This window comes from Bufo gargarizans, chromosome 4 (genome assembly GCF_014858855.1).
Source record: "Bufo gargarizans isolate SCDJY-AF-19 chromosome 4, ASM1485885v1, whole genome shotgun sequence".
Lineage (NCBI taxonomy): Eukaryota > Metazoa > Chordata > Amphibia > Anura > Bufonidae > Bufo > Bufo gargarizans.
Genome location: NC_058083.1, coordinates 109,695,873 through 109,715,855, shown reverse-complemented (window position 1 = coordinate 109,715,855; position 19,983 = coordinate 109,695,873). Strand labels below are relative to the sequence as shown.

General features: G+C 46.5%; 1 protein-coding gene across 1 annotated transcript in view; it reads right to left on the bottom strand.

Moving 5' to 3' along the window:
• The window catches only part of CROCC2 (ciliary rootlet coiled-coil, rootletin family member 2), a 120,244-nt gene extending 102,336 nt beyond the window's left edge, over positions 1 to 17,908 (bottom strand). Inside the window, 1 exon segment of the mRNA XM_044290645.1 lies at positions 17,750 to 17,908. Coding sequence (XP_044146580.1) covers positions 17,750 to 17,797 — 48 coding nt within the window. The 5' untranslated portion in view covers positions 17,798 to 17,908.
• Positions 17,909 to 19,983: the final 2,075 nt, after the last annotated feature.

Below are 19,983 nucleotides of genomic sequence, written 5' to 3'. Positions count from 1 at the left end.
ACACCCCACCAAAACTATTATACCCAGAATGTCATAATATATTAGGCATTAAAATCATGTACAAATCAACTACAATGCAATAAAATAGAAGGACACAATTGTAGGAATATTACCAAAGAAACACTCTGTAATTGCACATTTCATTTAATCATTTTGGGTGTCAAGACGTTGTGCCCTATATATCTCCCTTTATAAAAGACGCTTTGCCACTAGCCTCTTATTACCTGTAATGGGACTTACATACTGCAAAATCTGTCATCTCAGTTCACTCACATTATGCACTATTTCAAAAATATGGGATGCAACTGTGGATTGTCCATACTATTTCTTCAAATGAGTTAATTCCCAATCATTGCCATTCGTTTGCTGAATTTTAATGCAGCAATCATTCCATCTATATGGGGGATTAATGATGGCTGCTATGATCATTCTTCTGCCATCTGCTTTTCCTCCTTTTCCACATCATCTAATATCGATGAGTACCTAAAATCCTCATATGTCGACAGAACATCATAGGGAGTGTTTGCCAGGGCACATCCCTATGATGTTCTGCCGACATATGAGGATTTTAGGTACTCATCAATATTAGATGATGTGGAAAAGGAGGAAAAGCAGATGGCAGAAGAAGGGCTCCCACCTGTAGGGCAGGAGAGCACTGGGGTTGGAGAAGTGGGTATGCCAGAGCGGATTAATATTCTGCGTTTACTGTCAAATAACCTGAAGGAGATTGCAGGCCAGAACAGCAATAATATGCATGTTGTCCCCCAACCTAACCAGCCGAACACCATACCAGCAACAGTCCCTGTTTAAAGGTGCCCCGCGGCCATTAACAATGAGGAAGGACTATACGGTGCGGTATTCATTACTAAATGAAAAAATGCGCGGTTCTTCACTGCAGCATGGCCACAATCCGCCCACATCACAGCCGCTCGGTGTGGCCGTACCCTAAGGCAGAGTGACCTGGGTATACCCGATTCGTGGTGAATTAATTCATAACAAATCAAATTTCTTGGCTAACTTATGCAAAGTTTCCAAAACAAATTTTTCAAAACTTCGCTCATCTCTAATTATGATGCTGGTTCTTGGCAACCACTTACTTTTAGCTCATGAGTGACACAACGCTGAAATCATTGAAGGCAGCATAAAGTTGAAGACAGGTTCCCTTTAAGAAATGTTTGATTATAATTAAGTTTTGCTCTACTTGGTGCTGACATTGACATTTTCTGAGCATGACTTGTAGTTTCTCTGTGTGACCTAGTCAACCACCAGCTGCCAACCGTGCAGGGGTATTCACATGGCCGGAAGAGGCCAGCAGGTATTATGCTGTACATTCCTAAATCCAGAGGCAGCAGCAATACTGACAACATAGTGGATTGCGATATAAAGATGATGCTACTGCGGTAAACATCTCTGCCCAGTACATGCAGGGGTTACATTCTTGCGTGACCTTATCGGCAGGTGTTACTGTATATTTATTCTATGATGTGTGTATCCGCTGTGTGCACTTGGCGTTGTATAAATTACACTGACTTCCTCTATCCCTAGGGAGCAGGCTACAGGAGGGAGCCCAGTACTGGCGTTTTGACTCAGTCCAGTCTCGGGGTTCTGCCTCCCCCACCCTAGCCGGAATTGCTTCCGCACCTGTCGGTGGCTGTTGTTGACTCAGGAGGCCACCCCACCCCTTCCAGGCAAGCTCTGGAGCCTAGCTCAAAGATTTGGCAGGTTCTTGGGCTGTTTTCTTTCCCTTAACAGTCTGGGCAGGTGCCAGCCCAGGAACAAGAGAGGCAGTATCCGAAGAAAAGAGTGAGAGAGAGCTGGGAGGAGGGAGAGGAAGGAGACAGCGAGTGGGAGAGAGGAGGGCTGAAATGCTACGAGAGGAAATGGTCAAAGGGAACAGTGCACACAAGTACAGGAGAGGGGTCTGGCTTACTAGAGGTCACAAAGGACATATCAAAGAAAGAAACACTCCTGTCCAGGATCCTGCGCGTTACACACAATCAGATCACAATCACGACCTATCTGTCCTCAGGAATAATCATCTAGGTATTAATCCAGTTTTAAGTAGAAACATACTGTATGCAAAGACAAAACATAAAGTTAGTCAACACATCCTAATGCGCAGGTGCACATTGCCATGGCTGAAAATACAAAATAAAACACAATGGAAAAGCGCTCTGCAAACACAATATATGAACTAGGGATGAGTGAACATCTAAAACTTTGTTCCAATACTGTACGAGCAGGAGCTCCGTACAGTATTAGAATGTATTGGCTCCGATGAGCCGAAGTTAATGCTTCGCGAAGTTTGGCGAGACTTCGCGCAATAGCTTCATAAATTAATTTGTACTGTAAAAAAACATTTCCTGAACTCGGGTTCAGTTCCAAGGTGCTATACTCACTATATGAATAAATATGAGGTAGTAAGCAAATATATTTTTATCAAAATCATTTGTGCCCATCCACCACGGCAAGGTGACCTCTTTTGGACGGGATTCTACCCTAAATTCTACCTCTTTTGGTGCCAACCGGCCTTTAATGACTTTAGGGAATGCGGACTCAATACATTTACTGAGCCCACTTTGTATGCTACCTCTCCTGGTGCCAGCTGGCCTCCAAAGAATACAAAGAGAGGAGGCTAGTTTTATACTACACTAATTAAAAAGTGCCTGTAGAAAGGATGGAATAAGTTATGTGTGCACAACCAATATGGAGGCAGCTTCACCTCCAAATACACACATTTAGTGTAGGTTCCTATCCAAAAGAGTTCACCTTGCCGTGGTGGATGGGTACAAAATATTTTATTTAAAATATATTATATTTAATTTCAAATATATTTGCTAAGCACCCCATGTTTACTCATATAGTGAGTATAGCATTCATTTATATATTCTGTGTCTGCAGAGTGCATTTTGTTTGATTAAGCAGAAACATCTGTCAACTTATTACTGGACCATAAAGTGATTCAGAAGAAAATTGGGCAGCACATTGTGACTCTTTAGCGGCTGGAAAAAGTAAAACCAGTAACAACCAAAATAGTGATCAAATTAATGTGCTTTCTCCGGGTCATTTAACTCTCCAAGCAAAGGGAAGGGATGAAGCGTTCACTTTACTAACATGTCATGGCTTAAAGAGTTACATTCAGATTAAAGTAATCCTACCAGCATAGCTATAATGAAGCGGATGTGGATCCACTGTGCCACTAATCTGGTTTGGGGCTACTCCAAGTAACCACCAGGCCGCTACCTCTTGGAGTAGTCCTCATTCAAGTGCCTGTTGACTTAAAGGGGTAAAAGGACACCGATGCAGGACACCGAGAGATCAGGCAAAACTGTAGTCAGGAATAGTCTGAAGTCGAAGCACATAGAGTTCATGAAATCCAATAAACAGTCCAAGGTCAGGGCAGGCAGATCAGGGTCAGATCGGAAATTATGTAGCGGTCAGGTAAGGCAGTGAAGGTTCAAATGCATAAATCGGGCAAACAAACACATAACACACCTAGTAGGAAACTAGAAAGCTAGAACCTATTGCTAAGGCATGTTCCCACTAGGGAAGGTGCCTTAAATACCCTATGAAGGCCAGCAATGGACTGGAGAGCAAGAGGGTGTGTGTACTGAGTCGGAGGGTGTGCACGCTAATGTAATATGCTGAGAGTAAGACATTGGCGGGAATGTCCCGCTGCACCTCTGCAACAGAAAAAGTGAGCAAGGTGTCAGCCACACCCATCAGCAGAAGAAGAGAGGCAGTGGGCATGGATCACCACCATAACTGTCGAGACTAAGTTGGATGTGGAGGTACAGCAAACCAGGACCACAGCTGAAAAACATTACATTAGTATGTGCTATATGTTGTAGTTTAAACACATTTGAAGGGGTTGTCCCACGAAAAATATTCTATATTTTTCAAACCAGCACCTGGATCTGATTACTTTTACAATTGCATGTAATTAAAATGCTGTACAGCCAGTGAATTATTCAATAAAATGTATCTGTATAGCGCCACCTGCTGTTTGTTCTTTTCTTTATTTCTATGTCCACCTTGCTGAGGTGGTCGCACATACTCAGTTCAATCCTTCACCAGCCATATCTTCTTTTACAAGCTGTGACAATTATAGAGAGAGAGCTGCAGTGGAAAGGATATGGCCCTTGAGCCGCAAGGGGAGCTGCAGCAGAAAGGGCACATTCCCTACCCCATGCCAGCATGAAAAAAATACTAGAGCCATATGAAATACATGGCTGGTTCTAGCTTTGTTAGAAAGGTATTTTCATGTACTACATATATATGATGTCTGATTTTTATTACATTAATCATGGCATAAACCCACTAAAAATTATTTTTTCTAGCTGGACAACCCCTCGAAGACATTAAAGAGAGTCACCACTGACATCATTATGCAACCAAGCACAGTGCCAGATAGGCTTAGCTTACCTGACTCCAATGGTGCCATTCGTATGGTGATCTGTGGCTCCCGTGAATATAAAATTGCCTTTTTTGAAATATGGAAATTATGCCTTTAGTGTAATAAGGGAGGTGCTGTTGCTCTCATTGCTTAGAAGCTCTGTTCCGTTCACTGCCCAGCCCCCACTAACATGATACCTTTTTTCCTTTGTGTCTCTCTGTGGGTGCTCCCACACTATGCTTTGGGGGAGGGGGGTCTTTTTTTTCGGCTTGTAAAAAATACCATGAAACACCGCAAAAAATGTGGACCACATGTGGATGTGATCCGCGTGATGTATGCATCCGTGTGTCGTCCTGCTTAGGCCTCATGCACATGGGCATTCACTTCAATGGGGCCGCAAAAAATGCGGACAGCACTTTGTGAGCTGTCCGCATCCGTTGCTCCGTTACGCGGCCCCGCTAAAAAAAATATAACATGTCCTATTCTTGTCCGCGCTTTGCGGACAAGAATAGGCATTTATATTGACGGCCGCCCGTTCTGTTCTGCAAATTGCGGAGGGCACACGGGCGTGTGCATGAGGCCTTATAGTGTAACATGTCCAGTTTGCAGACAAGAATACCTATTTCTACTATTGGGAAATTCGGCATGCACACAGCCGGTATCTGTATTTTGCAGATCTGCAGTTTGCGGACCATAAAACACATGCTGTCGTGTGCATGAGGTCAAAGACAGAGAGAGTCATTTATTAAGGTACTTGCGACTATTTTAGTAGTAAAAATAGTAGTAAAGTCCCTCTTTTGACTGTCCATCACACGGCTAGTTTTAGGCCTCATGCACACGACCGTTGTTCTGGTCCGCATCCGAGCCACAGTTTTTGCGGCTCAGGTGAGGACCCATTCACTTCAATGGGGCCGCAAAAGATGCGGACAGAACTCCATGTGCTGTCCGCATCCGGTGCACCGTTCCGTAGCCCTGCAAAAAAATATAACATGTCCTATTCTTGTCCGTTTTGCGGACAAGAATAGGCATTTCTACAATGGGCTGCCTATTCCGTTCCGCAAATTGCGGAAGGCACTTGGACAGCTTCCGTGTTTTGCAGACCGCAAAAAACGGAACGGTCGTGTGCATGAGGCCTTACGCTGTGTGCAGCAGTTGGGTAAGACAACAGCGTGTCAGGGGCTGTGGCGGGACTCTGGCCCCGGCAAATTTAATAACATTTACGCCTGTAAACAGGCTGTAAACAGGCATAAATTAGCCAAATCTCACAGCAGTGTAGGGGGGAATCTAAGACCGGCATAAAAAGCCGGTCTTAGTAAATGACCCCCACTGTGTTTGTAGGGGGTTTTCAGATTTTCTGCTAGCCAGCAGGTAACATCATTTTTTGCGACAAAAAAGGACAAAAAAGCACTGTTAAAAAAGAAAAAAAAAAAAAGGCTACTTTCACACTAGCGTTTTAGTTTTCCGGTATTGAGATCACAGGGGCTCAATACCGGAAAAAAACGCTTTAGTTTTGTCCCCATTCATTGTCAATGGGGACAAAACGTAACTGAACAGAACTGAATGCTCCAAAATGCATTACATTCTCATAACGGAGAACAAACCTCAGCATGCTGCAGTTTGCTTTCCGTCCTGAGATGCGGAGCAAAACTGATCCGCCATGACTTACAAAGGAAGTCAATGGGGACGGATCCGTTTTCTCTGACACAATAGAAAACAGATCTGTCCCCCGTTGACTTTCAATGGAGTTTATGACGGATCCGTCTTGGCAATGTTAAAGATAATACTAGGGATCGACCGATATTGATTTTTTAGGGCCGATACCGATACCGATAATTTGTGAACATTCAGGCCGATAGCCGATAATTTATACCGATATTCTGGGAATTTTCATTTTTGAAAAAAAAAATAAAAAATTCCCACAAATCTGCTGAAAATTAATGTTTATTGTTAATGGGTATTTTTATTTTTTGTAAATCTTTCTTTTTCATTTATATTTAATATTTTGGTGTTTTTATTTTTATTACTTTTTTTTTTTTTTTAAACTAACTTTTAGCCCCCTTAGGGACTAGAACCCTTGTCCTATTCACCCTGATAGAGATCTATCAGGGTGAATAGGAGCTCACACTGTCCCTGCTGCTGTGTGCTTTGTGCACACAGCAGCATGGAGCTTACCATGACAGCCAGGGCTTCAATAGCGTCCTGGCTGCCATGGTAACCGATCGGAGCCCCAGCATTACACTGCTGGGGCTCCGATCGGAGGAGCAGGGGAGAGGGAATCCTGTGGGGGGCGCACTGCGACTGGGGTAGGAGGGGGGGGGGGGGGCGCACCACTGCTTAATACTGGGGGGGAGGGGGGGCGCACTGCGCCACCAATGCCTAATATTGGGGGGGGGGGGAGGGGGGGCGCACTGCGCCACCAATGTCTGATACTGGGGGGCTTGGGGGGGTGCACTGCGCCACCAATGAAGCTTAATCCCACATTTATTCATATACAGGAGGCGGGAGCTGGCTGCAGGATCACATAGCCGGCTCCCGACCTCTATGAGCTGTAGCTGCGATCCGCGGCACCTGAGGAGTTAACTACCGCAGATCGCAGCTACAGCTCAGAGGCCGGGAGCCGGCTATGTGATTCTGTAGCTCCCGCCTCCTGTATATGAATTAATGTGAGATTAAGCTTCATTGGTGGCGCAGTGGCCATAGCTCCTCCCCTCCTCTTGTCCCCTGTCCTCCCATTGGCTGGAGCGGCAGCAGCAGCACAGGGGGAGGAGACACTGCTCCTTCTTCCCTGTGCTGCTGCTGAGGGAACACGGAGAGCGCTGTCAGCAGCGCGATCTGTGTTCCCAGGACGTTATCGGAATATCGGCAAAATAGATGCCGATACCGATAACGTTCAAAATCCTGAATATCGGCCGATAATATCGGTAAATCCGATAATCGGTCGATCCCTAGATAATACAACCGGATCCGTTCATAACGGATACAGATGGTCGTATTATCAGTAACGGAAGAGTTTTTGCTGAGCCCTGCTGGATCCAGTAAAAATGCTAGTGCGAAGGTAGCCTTAATTATTGACTTGTTTCTTGCTATATAATGTATGATTTTGTGGGGACATGAACCCTCCAATTGTAAAATGCTGCAGAATATGTTGGCGCTATATTAATGAAGATTATAATTTTTATTATTACTGCTGATGAGATGAAGAAGCCGCAGAATCCATCTGAAGCCACTGCAAAAAGCAGGTCAATTAAAAGAAAACACTGCCCCCTGCTGGGGAAAGTGGAGCCTGGCACAGGACTGCTGCAGTAACGAAAAACTAAGGCAAAAAAGTAGAGTCCTGATAAATATTCTCTAGTGCCCTCCACCCCCATTTTAATGACAAGTCAAAGGGTCCTCTGGAAATCCAAGGTTTCTACAGAACCTACACATATGTTCCATTTAATGAATCACTTGGTGAATCACATTTATGTATGGGCTGTAAAACAGTCCCTGAAAACCAAGCCAGGAGCGAGGATCGGTGTGTACCTCAGAAGAGGCTGCTATGGGGCCCATCAGAAGTCTATATTACTAGTACAGGCCTCCACCTCTCCCCAGACAAGCAGCATTAGCAGACGTGAGGGGGAAACAGCCGTGTCATGCCACCCTCCATATAGGGCCCCCTCTTCAGAGCAGGATTTAGGTCTGACCCTAGACAGGACAATGCACAAGTAAATCACAAGAAAATGGGATCAAATCTATTAAAATCACAGAAAATGCCATGCCATACAGGAACAGGTTAAAACCCCCAAACTCCATCAAAAAAGGCAAAAAGGTAATTAGAATGATCAAATTACACCTACATTAAAAATAGTAGTATTATATTGAGCAATCTGCCACCCAGTTCCCCAGTAGTCACAGCAGGCTCCCCACTTCCCCAGTAGTCACAGCAGGCTCCCTACTTTGCCAGTAGTCACAGCAGGCTCCCCACTTCCCCAGTAGTCACAGCAGGCTCCCCAATTCCCCAGTAGTCACAGCAGGCTCCCTACTTTGCCAGTAGTCACAGCAGGCTCCCCACTACCCCAGTAGTCACAGCAGGCTCCCCATTTCCCCAGTAGTCACAGCAGGCTCCCCATTTCCCCAGTAGTCACAGAAGGCTCCCCGCTTCGCCAGTAGTCACAGAAGGCTCCCCGCTTCGCCAGTAATCACAGAAGGCTCCCCGCTTCGCCAGTAGTCACAGAAGGCTCCCCGCTTCGCCAGTAGTCACAGAAGGCTCCCCGCTTCGCCAGTAGTCACAGAAGGCTCCCCGCTTCGCCAGTAGTCACAGAAGGCTCCCCGCTTCGCCAGTAGTCACAGAAGGCTCCCCGCTTCGCCAGTAGTCACAGAAGGCTCCCCGCTTCGCCAGTAGTCACAGAAGGCTCCCCGCTTCGCCAGTAGTCACAGAAGGCTCCCCGCTTCGCCAGTAGTCACAGAAGGCTCCCCACCTCCACAGCAGTCAAAGCCTGGTCACCACGTTAGATGGGGCCAAGAACCTCAAAATCGCAAAAAATTCAGCAGTGTTGGATTTTTTTGTGATTCAGTTCCCAGTGGTACACGGCGATCATTGGTTGTACAATGGCTGTCAAGGCCAAGATCACTGTGTAGCCTCAGCCTTAGGGCTCATGCACACGAACTTATTTTCTTTCCGCTTCCGTTCTGTTTTTTTTTTGGCGGACCGTATGCGGAACCATTCACTTCAATTTGTAAGTTACTCCGTGGGCATTTCGTTTCCGTTTGTCCGTATTTAGCGGATCCATACTGTAGAAATGCTATGCCCAGCCCATATTGCTCATGTGTTTGGTGATTAATAAGTTGTTTCTGTATACGATCCACAAAAAACGGATCAAATACCGAAAACCATACGGATATGTTTTGTGCAATAACGGAACGTAAGAGGACTTAAATCAGAGGAAAAAAAACCTCAGATACGGAACAACGGATCAGTAAAAAACGGACCGCAAAAAACAACGGTCGTGTGCAAATTGCGGTCCCCAATGCACGGAATGACCCGCCTACGGCTGTGTGAATGAGTCCTTATATTGTCAGTCACTGCACCCAGCTCCAGGCATTCAGCACCGATGACAGCTGTGGCCAATTACCACTGCAGCTCCACCCAGATGACTGTTTTCATGCCCCACATCAACACGCCGGCAGTTCAATAACTACCACCATGCTGACAGGTTCCCTTTCTGGTTTTTGTTCATACATAGCAATTTGGTTTCCAAAAGCAGAGGCCCAAGGTACAGCAATTGTCTTCTCTGTATACAGCACATGTGCAGTCCTAATCTACTGACACTGCCATGACCAGCACAGAAGTAAGGCTGCACCGGGGGACCCATCCAACCATAATGCAAAGCCACATACAGCGGGGGGCCATGGTACAGAATGTATACTGGGGACCTGACCGATAACTGCTCAGCCTCTGCTCAGGAACCATAGGGTTAAAGGGGTTATCAAGGTTTTTAAAACTAATGGCCAATACTTGTGTTGTAGGCATGACATTTATATGGTGGTATCTATTTCACTTACTGATATGGCGCTTTACAGACATTCTCATCACTCGCTGTCCCCAATGGGGCTCACAATCTAAGGTCCCTATCAGTATGTCTTTGGAGTGTGGGAGGAAACCGGAGAACCCGGAGGAAACCCACAAACTCCATGTAGATGTTGTCCTTGGTCGGATTCAAACCTAGGACCCCAGCGCTGCAAGGTACGAGTGCTAACCACCGAGCCACCATGCTGTCCACCGTATCATAGGCTTTCTTTGTAAAACCAGAAACATACAGAAAAAGAAGTCACTAAATAAAAAGTGCACCATTAAAAATGAGCAATCACCCCACCCCGATAAGCCTGCTTTAGAATACATGCACATGACTGTCTGCAAACCGCGGATACATTCCAAATACGGATAGCGTCTGTGTCCGTGCTGCAGTTTTCTCACTCCCGTCACTAGAACTGGATATTCCTGCCTGCAAAATGGCCAAGAATTGGACACGTTCTATATTTTGCGGCACAGCTACATTAATGCGGAGAGTACATGGATGACATTGCAGACCCATAGAAAAATGTGGATTCAGTTAGTAAATAACTGAATGCTGCATGTTGGACCTCTTGCACACGAAGGTGTGCGCCCCGTGGCCGTGCTGCGGCCCGCAATGTACGAACACCCACCGTGGGCCAGCCGCAGTGGACCCATTCACTTTAATGGGTCTGCGATCCGGCCGTTCCGCAAAAAGATAGGACATGTTCTATCTTTTTGCGGAACGGAAGTACGGGACGAAACCCCATGGAAGCACTCCGTAGTGATTCCGTAGGGTTCTGTTCCGTGCTTCCATTCTGCACCATTCCGCATCTCCGGATTTGCGGACCCATTCAAGTGAATGGGTCCGCATCAGTGATGCGGAATGCACACGGAACAGTGCTTGTGCATTGCGTATCCGCAAATACGGTTCGCAATACAGCCACGGAGCGCACACGTTCGTGTGCAATAAACCTCATAATTCTAGAGTATCTATTCTTATAACTGTGCGATCCTCTATGATTCCTACCAGACACTTAGGCCCCTTTCACACGAGCGAGTATTCCGCGTGGGTGCAATGCGTGATGCGAACGCATAGCACCCGCACGGAATCGGGGCCCATTCATTGCAATAGGGCTGTGTACATGAGCGTTGGTTTTCACGCATCACTTGTGCGTTGTTTGAAAATCGCAGCATGTTCTATATTCTGGCCCCATAGAAGTGAATGGGGCTGCGTGAAAATCGCATCCGCAAGCAAGTGTGGATGCGATGCGTTTTTCCCTGATGGTTGCTAAGAGATGTTGTTTGTAAACATACCGTTTTTTATCACGCGCGTGAAAAACGCATTAAATCGCATTGCACCCGTACGATAAAAACTGAACGCCATCGCAGACAAAACTGAATGAACTTGCTTGCGAAATCGCACATTTTTCACTGAACGCATCCGGACCTAATCTGGACACGTTCGTCTGCAAGGGGCCGGTTATGAACGTTCATAGGAACGCTTGTTAGCGATTATCTGGCAGTGTAAATGTATTGCCGTTTTGCTTGCTCATCGGGTAATCCAACTGTGCACACACAAAAATCGTCATTTGCTGACATTAGATCCTGCTGTGTAAACCCGATCTGCTGCCGGCAAACAACGAGTCTGTACGGGGACAGCTGATGGCATTAGCGATCGTTCCTCCCCATACTCTGGAGGAGATCACTGCATGTAAATGCAGGTCTCCTCCACCAGCGAGCAGCAGATTGTTGGGAAGGAATGCTTCCCTCCCGACGATCTGCCGCTCTGTCGTCCCATGTAAAGGGAGTTTTATGAATAAAGGTCCATCTGGATTATACCAGGTGGGGGGGGGGGGGGTCCCTACACATTATCCAATCATTGTTACCAGTGTGAGACTGTACCGGGATACACCCCATCCCCCACTAGTAACAACTGGATGAACCTTTATTCATAAATTTCTAGCAGGAATAATAGAGGACTGGCACAACACACAGTTATAAGAATAGAGGCTCCAGAATTGCTATTACATGGAAAATGGAAGTAGTTACTAAAACAGACCTGTCAGGAGAGGTGAGTGGTCCTCTTTAAAACACTTGAAATGTATGGATTTTTAGGGTTTGTTCAGACCTGTGCTTCTTATTTCTGTTGTTTTGCTCCATTATTGGAGAACAATATAAATAACCGAAGCGCAAGTCCATTGCATAATGGACACAAAGAGCACCTAAAGGACCACGGCATCTGAGGAGTTAAATGCACGTGATTGGCCTTATGGCTAATCGCAGACATTAGCCCCGGGTCTCTGCTGTTTGAAACAGCATAAACCTGGCGGCTATGGCACCTGGCTGCATTCGCGAGCGGGCGCCATCTTTAAAGTGACGACGTACAGTACAGACCAAAAGTTTGGACACACCTTCTCATTCAAAGAGTTTTCTTTATTTTCATGACTATGAAAATTGTAGATTCACACTGAAGGCATCAAAACTATGAATTAACACATGTGGAATTATTTACATAACAAACAAGTGTGAAACAACTGAGAATATGTCATATTCTAGGTTCTTCAAAGTAGCCACCTTTTGCTTTGATTACTGCTTTGCACACTCTTGGCATTCTCTTGATGAGCTTCAAGAGGTATTCACCTGAAATGGTTTTCACTTCACAGGTGTGCCCTGTCAGGTTTAATAAGTGGGATTTCTTGCCTTATAAATGGGGTTGGGACCATCAGTTGCGTTGAGGAGAAGTCAGGTGGATACACAGCTGATAGTCCTACTGAATAGACTGTTAGAATTTGTATTATGGCAAGACAAAAGCAGCTAAGTAAAGAAAAACGAGTGGCCATCATTACTTTAAGAAATGAAGGTCAGTCAGTCGGCCGAAAAATTGGGAAAACTTTGAAAGTAAGGGCTATTTGACCATGAAGGAGAGTGATGGGGTGCTGCGCCAGATGACCTGGCCTCCACAGTCACCGGACCTGAACCCAATCGAGATGGTTTGGGGTGAGCTGGACCGCAGAGTGAAGGCAAAAGGGCCGACAAGTGCTAAGCATCTCTGGAACTCCTTCAAGACTGTTGGAAGACCATTTCAGGTGACTACCTCTTGAAGCTCATCAAGAGAATGCCAAGAGTGTGCAAAGCAGTAATCAAAGCAAAAGGTGGCTACTTTGAAGAACCTAGAATATGACATATTCTCAGTTGTTTCACACTTGTTTGTTATGTATATCATTCCACATGTGTTAATTCATAGTTTTGATGCCTTCATAGTCATGAAAATAAAGAAAACTCTTTGAATGAGAAGGTGTGTCCAAACTTTTGGTCTGTACTGTATATGTACAGTGGAGGTCGCGAAGGGGTTAAAGGGATTGCCCTATCTTGCCATTTCCACAATGAGATAGGACTGAATGCTGGCCCCCGATTGGCTGGACTTATGGAATCAATCGATCTGGCCGACTTGGTTTCTTCCATAAGCCTTGCAACCTGGGGTGTGGAAATAGGAAGATGGGATAACCCCTTTAAAAGGTGAGAGCAGCTCTAAATCGCTGTGCCCGATCACAGAGAGAACTATGGGGCCGTACAGTTACAGCTGCACAGTTCTCTCTATCCCCTCCCTGCATAAGGCCCCATTCGCATGTCAGTGATTTCTATCAGTAATTGTGAGCCAAAACCAGGACTGGAGCCTCCACAGACATAAGGTATAAGGGAAAGATCTGCACCTGTTCCGTGTTTAGAGCCGCACCTGGTTTTGGCTCAAAATCACTGACCGAACACTGAGGTGTGATTGAGGCCTATCTCTATAAACTGTGAAGGGAAGAAACAGGGAGTTACAACCCAGACAGCGCTGGAGCCTGAAGAGGTGGCTAAAGTTAAAAATCTGTTGCTTCCAGGGGGCATATTTATCAAGCTCACCTTTTTTTAGTAAAAAAAACGGGGGTTTTGGAAACGCCTGTCTTTAATTTGCGTCTCATTAATTATCCCTTAATAAGGGCTCATGCACATGACTGTATGTATTTTGCGGTCTGCAAAACACAGATCTGCAAAAAATACGGATGACCTCCGTATAACAGCTGGCCCCTAATAGCACAGTCCTATCCCTATCCGTAATGCGGACAATAATAGGACATGTTCTATTTTTCTGCGGAACGGACGTACGGAAACGGAATGCACTTGGAGTAACTTTTTTTGCAGACCCAATGAAATGAATGGTTCCGCATGTGGTCCGCAAAACAAACGGAACTGACACAGAAAGAAAATACGTTTGTTTGTATGAGCCCTAAATCAGATTTTTCCTTTATGGTTTAAGCCTGACCTCTAGTGGTTGTTTTCTTGTATGACACGTTCATACTCACTAAGAGCTGGCTCATTGATTTGCGCATGAAAAAACTGCGCAAGTGCCTGGAAAAAAGTTGCAACTCTGTCTCTTTCAATGTAAAAAAATTACACAACTTCCCCCTCAAAACAGATGGGAAAAATAAGCCTGGTCAGGAGTGGAGTAGAAATAAGACTGTTTATGCGCCTAATTCAGGCGGGAAAAAAGGCGCACCTGCATCAGGTCAGAAAAAAGTTACAAAGGTTTGAAAACTTCTGAATTAGTCGTAAAACTCTAAATAGGTGCAAAATAAAATGGTCAAAAAAAACATAAGACAGTAGGGAACAGGCTTTTCTCATGAAAACAGGCGGCGACACTATAGTAAATATGCCCCGAGGTCTTTACCCCTCAAGCTTTTGGGAAATATACAAAACTAAGGCCTCATGCACACGACCGTTGTCTGTTTTGCGGTCCGCAAATTGCGGATCCGCAAAAGACGGATGGCGTCCATGTGCGTTCGGCAATTTGCGCAACGGCACGGATAGCCATTGATATAACTGCCTATTCTTGTCCGCAAAACGGACAAGAATAGAACAGGTTATATTTTCTTGGCGGACCACGGACGGAGCAACGGGTGCGGACAGCACACGGAGTGCTGTCTGCATCTTTTGCAGCCCTATTGAAGTGAATGGGTCCGCATCCGAGCCGCAAAAACTGTGGCTCGGATGCAGACCAAAACAACGGTCGTGTGCATGAGGCCTAAGGGCTCATGCACACGAACGTGTTTTTTTTCCGTGTCCGTTCCGAGGTTTTTTTCCTGACTGTATGCGGAACCATTCACTTTAATGGGTCCGCAAAAAAAGCAGAAGTTACTCCGTGCGCATTCCGTTTCCATATGTCCGTTCCGCAAAAAAATAGAAGCTGTCCTATTATTGTTTGCATTACGGACAAGGATAGTCCTGTTCATTTAGGGGCCAGCTGTTCCGTTACAGAATGCACGCAGATGTCATCCGTATTTTCTTGCGGACCGCTAAATACGCTAAATACTAAGGCCTCATGCACACGACTGTATTTTGTATCGGTGTCCAATCCGCATGTTTTCTGCGGATTGCACACAGACCCATTCATTGCTATGGGCCCACAAAAAAAAAAAACGGACATCACACGGTGTGTCCGTTCTGCAAATGATAGAACACGTCCTATTCTTGTTTGTATTGTGGATAAGAATCGTTATTTCTAGTAATGGGATTGAGAAAATTGCGGCTCGCACAGAGAAGGCGGCCCTATTTTGCAGATCGTGTTTTTTTTACCACATTACGGACACGCTCGTGTGCATGAGGCCTAAGGCCTTGTTCACATTACCGTGTCCGTTTCACATCCATGAAAAAAAAAACGCTCCATGAAGCATCCGTATTTGGTTTGTGTGTTTGCTATTTACCCTCCGTGTGCCGTTCATAGTCCAGGGACACTGCTCAGATGAAAATTATTTCAGAGCATCTCCTAGCGGCGGTCAGTGAAAAACTGACGCTACACGGACTCCATCCGTGATTTTCACAGACCATTAGACTTCAATAGGCGTGTTTGATCCACATCACAGACCAAAGTAGTGCACGTCTCTCTAATTTTCTTCAGTGACCCACGGTCCGTAAAAAAACTACTGACGTGTGATCGGACACATTAAAATCAAGGGGTACGTGCACTGTCGGTGAAAAACGGAAATGTGAACGAGGCCTAGGGCTGGGTTTTTATGAGATGGTTCTGATGCGTTTTTAGCAATTACCACAAAATTGTGGCAGATTGCCACATTTTCATGCAACTGCAGAAAACCATGGCATTTCTTCTCAATTTCATGGTAATCACAGCAATAAACGCTCCACAACGCAGCGAGAGGGGCAAAATAAAATGGAGTCGTTGCCTATAGCAACCAGATAGGACACTGTCATTTCCCCCCCCAGGGCCTGGAATCTGATGGGAGTCATGGGGTATTTCTCTATTTTTACTTTATATCACCCCTTTTTTCAGTGACTTATTGCTAAAGTTGTCCATTTGAGCAAAAAAAATCGAAAAATTATCAGTTTTCGGCAGAATATCTGGCGGTGTAGAGGAAACGCTCCATCTTCCAACACCAGCGGGATTTCGAAAGTCAGTTTTTTTAGACCAATTTATTAAAGGGATTCTGTCACCTCGTTTTAGCCTATAGAGCTACGGACATGCATGGCTAGATCGCCGCTAGTATGTCCGCAATATACATGTCCCATAAAGCTGTGTTATTTTAGTGTTTAAAAAATGATATTTTTTTTTTATAGATATGTAAATGAGCCTGGTAACCTTCTTGGAGCCCAGCCATGCCCCCCTGTGAAGGAGCCCAGCACCGCCTGCGTCCTCCGAATCTCCTTCTTGCCCACAGTTAGATCGCTGTAATCTCGCCATGCGCAGTGCTTGTATAGTGTTCCTTCCCGATGCTGGCATCAGCCTCAGGGAAGGCACTGCGCATGCGCGAGCTCGCACATAACGAGATTACTGCGATCTAACTGTGAGCTAGGAGGAGATTCGGAGGACGCAGGCGGTGCTGGGCTCCTTCACAGGGGGGCCGTGGTTGGGCTCCTAGAAGGTTAGTACGGCCCCTTGGGCTCCTTACCAGGGTCATTTATATAGCTATAAAAAAAAATTATGTTTTACACTCAATAAAACCACTCAGAGATATGGGACATGTATATTGCGGACATGCTAGCGGCGATCTAGCCGTGCATGTCCGCATCTCTATAGGGTAAAAAGAGGTGACAGAATCCCTTTAAAGGTCGCACATGGTCCCAGATTTACAAAAGTGCCTGAATCTGAGCCTGAAGCCTGTGGCTGTCCAGACATGCTGGGAGTTGTAGTTCTGCAAAAGTTGGAGAGACACAGTTTGGAAAATCACTGCCTAAGGCCTCATGCACACGACCGTATCTGGTTTGCGGTCCGCAAATCACGGATACGCAAAATGCGGAAGCGGTCCACGTGCCCTATTGAAATATGCTCGGATGACATTCAAGTCACGTCCGGATTTATTGCGGCCCTATAGAAATGAATGGGTCTGCATACAATCTGCAAAAAATGCGGATCGTACGCGGAGCAAAAATACGACCGTGTGAGTGCACCCTAAAGGCCGGCTTCACATCACCTCTGGTTTTTCCCGTTTGATAACTGACCTGAACTACAATGGAGTCCGTTCAGTCTCCGTTCGGAATCCTGTTTATTTACCGGATGAAAAAATCCTGCAGCTCTTTTTTTCGGAACTGAATCTGCGATATTTCTATAGTGGGGGTCTGCACAAAGTTCTGAGGGGCTAAATGTTAAAGGGGTCCTCTGTTTTTGTTTTTTTCTATATAAAGTCTGTTGAAATGAATGCAGTGTGAACATGGGCAACAAACGAGTGCAGAGACTATATTAGAAAGCAGGGGCACATACTCTGCACATAGCCCCCCTATAGAGCCAGTGCTCCCAGTAGACCCCCAGTTCACACATTCCTCTCCTTTACCTGGATGACTGCCTCCAGCTTCATAGGTGAGCCCTCCTCGCTTGCCATGGTGTCACTCTGCGCTGCGATCCTCCACGTTCTGACCTTCTGCTGTGGGCCAAGAAGCCTGATCTTACTGTTACCATGGTAATAGCGGACGCCGAGGCTCCGGCCGTTACCCTGGCAACAGAAAGCGGCGGCAGCGGCTGAAAGGTGGGCTTGGGTAGCGAGCAACCGTGATTGGCAGTTAGGGCGGGGTTTGCCACACAGTAACCAAGGCGATGGCGGCTGTGGGCGTGGCTGTGCTGCTTGACTGGCAAGGAACGGTGCTGATGGGCGGGGCGTAGGGACAGAGTGCGGGAAAGAGCGGGGATAAGGAGGGAGAGCGGGATGGTGGCCTCAGCCTCAGGGCGCAGATACGTGTGCTGATATGTGGTGAATACACTGCCTGTCAGTTAGACGTTCTGTGGGGTCAGTATAGCTGTATGACCCAGGGGTGCAGCAGAATGGTGGGTGCTGGGGTGTCCAACAAGCACTTACCTCAGGAAAACCCAGCCACATCTGTGGAGCCATCAGTAATAATCCACCTTTATAGCTGATATAGGTTATTAGGGGTCCAAGTGTCTCTGGCACTAATGGTCGGGGGCATTTGCTGGGCCTTGGCCCCCATTTATTGATTATACATTAGTTCAGGACAAGGCCATCTTTATTCCCATCTAGGACATTGATCAGTGTCAGGTGTGGCCGGTGCGGGTCCAGCCTATGGGATTCCCTGCTGTCTCCACAACGGGCCCCCGAAGTGCAAGCGCAGCCCCCCAACGCTCACCACTAAAAGAAAGAACCGAAAACAGTCAAGTGAGCGTGCTGCGATATTTCCGGGAGTCCCATAGCAGTAAATGGAGGGCAGGGAGCTCTCTATCCGGGGGCAGACTGGGAACCTAAGGACCCATGGGAAAAAACTGAAAGTGGCCCCATGTGGTAGGTGGGTCCAAATTGACAGAAGGCAGGGCAACATAAGTAGATAAGGGGTCAACAAATGTGGGCAGGGGCAACAAAAGTAAGCGTGGCCTGCAATACCACAGTGCACAGGGGCGTAGCTAAAGGCTCATGGGCCCTGGTCCAAGTGTTCAGCTTGGGCCTTCATGCCAAAATCTTGACCTAACCCCTTTCCTCCAGCCAGAGATGTGACGATCAAGCACTTTCTATAATACAGGTATCTTTTTATGCAGCACAAGGGTCTTTGGGTCCCCTCAGGCTCCTGGGCCTGGTAGTGACTGCTACCTCTGCACCCCCTCCAGCTACGCCCCTGACAGTGCAGCACAATATACTGCCCCAGCAGAACCAAATACCACAGTGCAGCACAATATACTGCCCCAGCAGAACCAAATACCACAGTGCAGCACAATATACTGCCCCAGCAGAACCAAATACCACAGTGCAGCACAATATACTGCCCCAGCAGAACCAAATACCACAGTGCAGCACAATATACTGCCCCAGCAGAACCAATACCACAGTGCAGCACAATATACTGCCCCAGCAGAACCAAATACCACAGTGCAGCACAATATACTGCCCCAGCAGAACCAATACCACAGTGCAGCACAATATACTGCCCCAGCAGAACCAAATACCACAGTGCAGCACAATATACTGCCCCAGCAGAACCAAATACCACAGTGCAGCACAATATACTGCCCCAGCAGAACCAAATACCACAGTGCAGCACAATATACTGCCCCAACAGAACCAAATACCACAGTGCAGCACAATATACTGCCCCAGCAGAACCAAATACCACAGTGCAGCACAATATACTGCCCCAACAGAACCAAATAACACCGTGCAGCACAATATACTGCCGCCTGTGACACAGTATTTACCTGTACCATTGTCCTGAGGACAGTAATACAGTTGAATGGAGGAGGGAACTTTTGGCCACTGGCCATAGGGCATAGCAGAGAATTCTATCATAATGTACCCAGCTGGCGACCATGGGAAGGGCTTGGGCGGCACCGTTCTGGGTATAGGACTGGGTCCCAGAGATGATACCCAAACCAGATAGTTTTAAATATCTGAGATTGGAATACCCCTTTAAGTCATCAGAAGGGGGTTGTTGTCTCCTCCATACATTGGGGAGCATACTTGGCAGGAGTGGACTGGCCATAGTCCCTACTGGAAAATTACCCAGTGGACCGATGCCCAGGGGGCCACCCGAGACTTCCTCATTGCCCCCGGCTGGGTACATAACGATC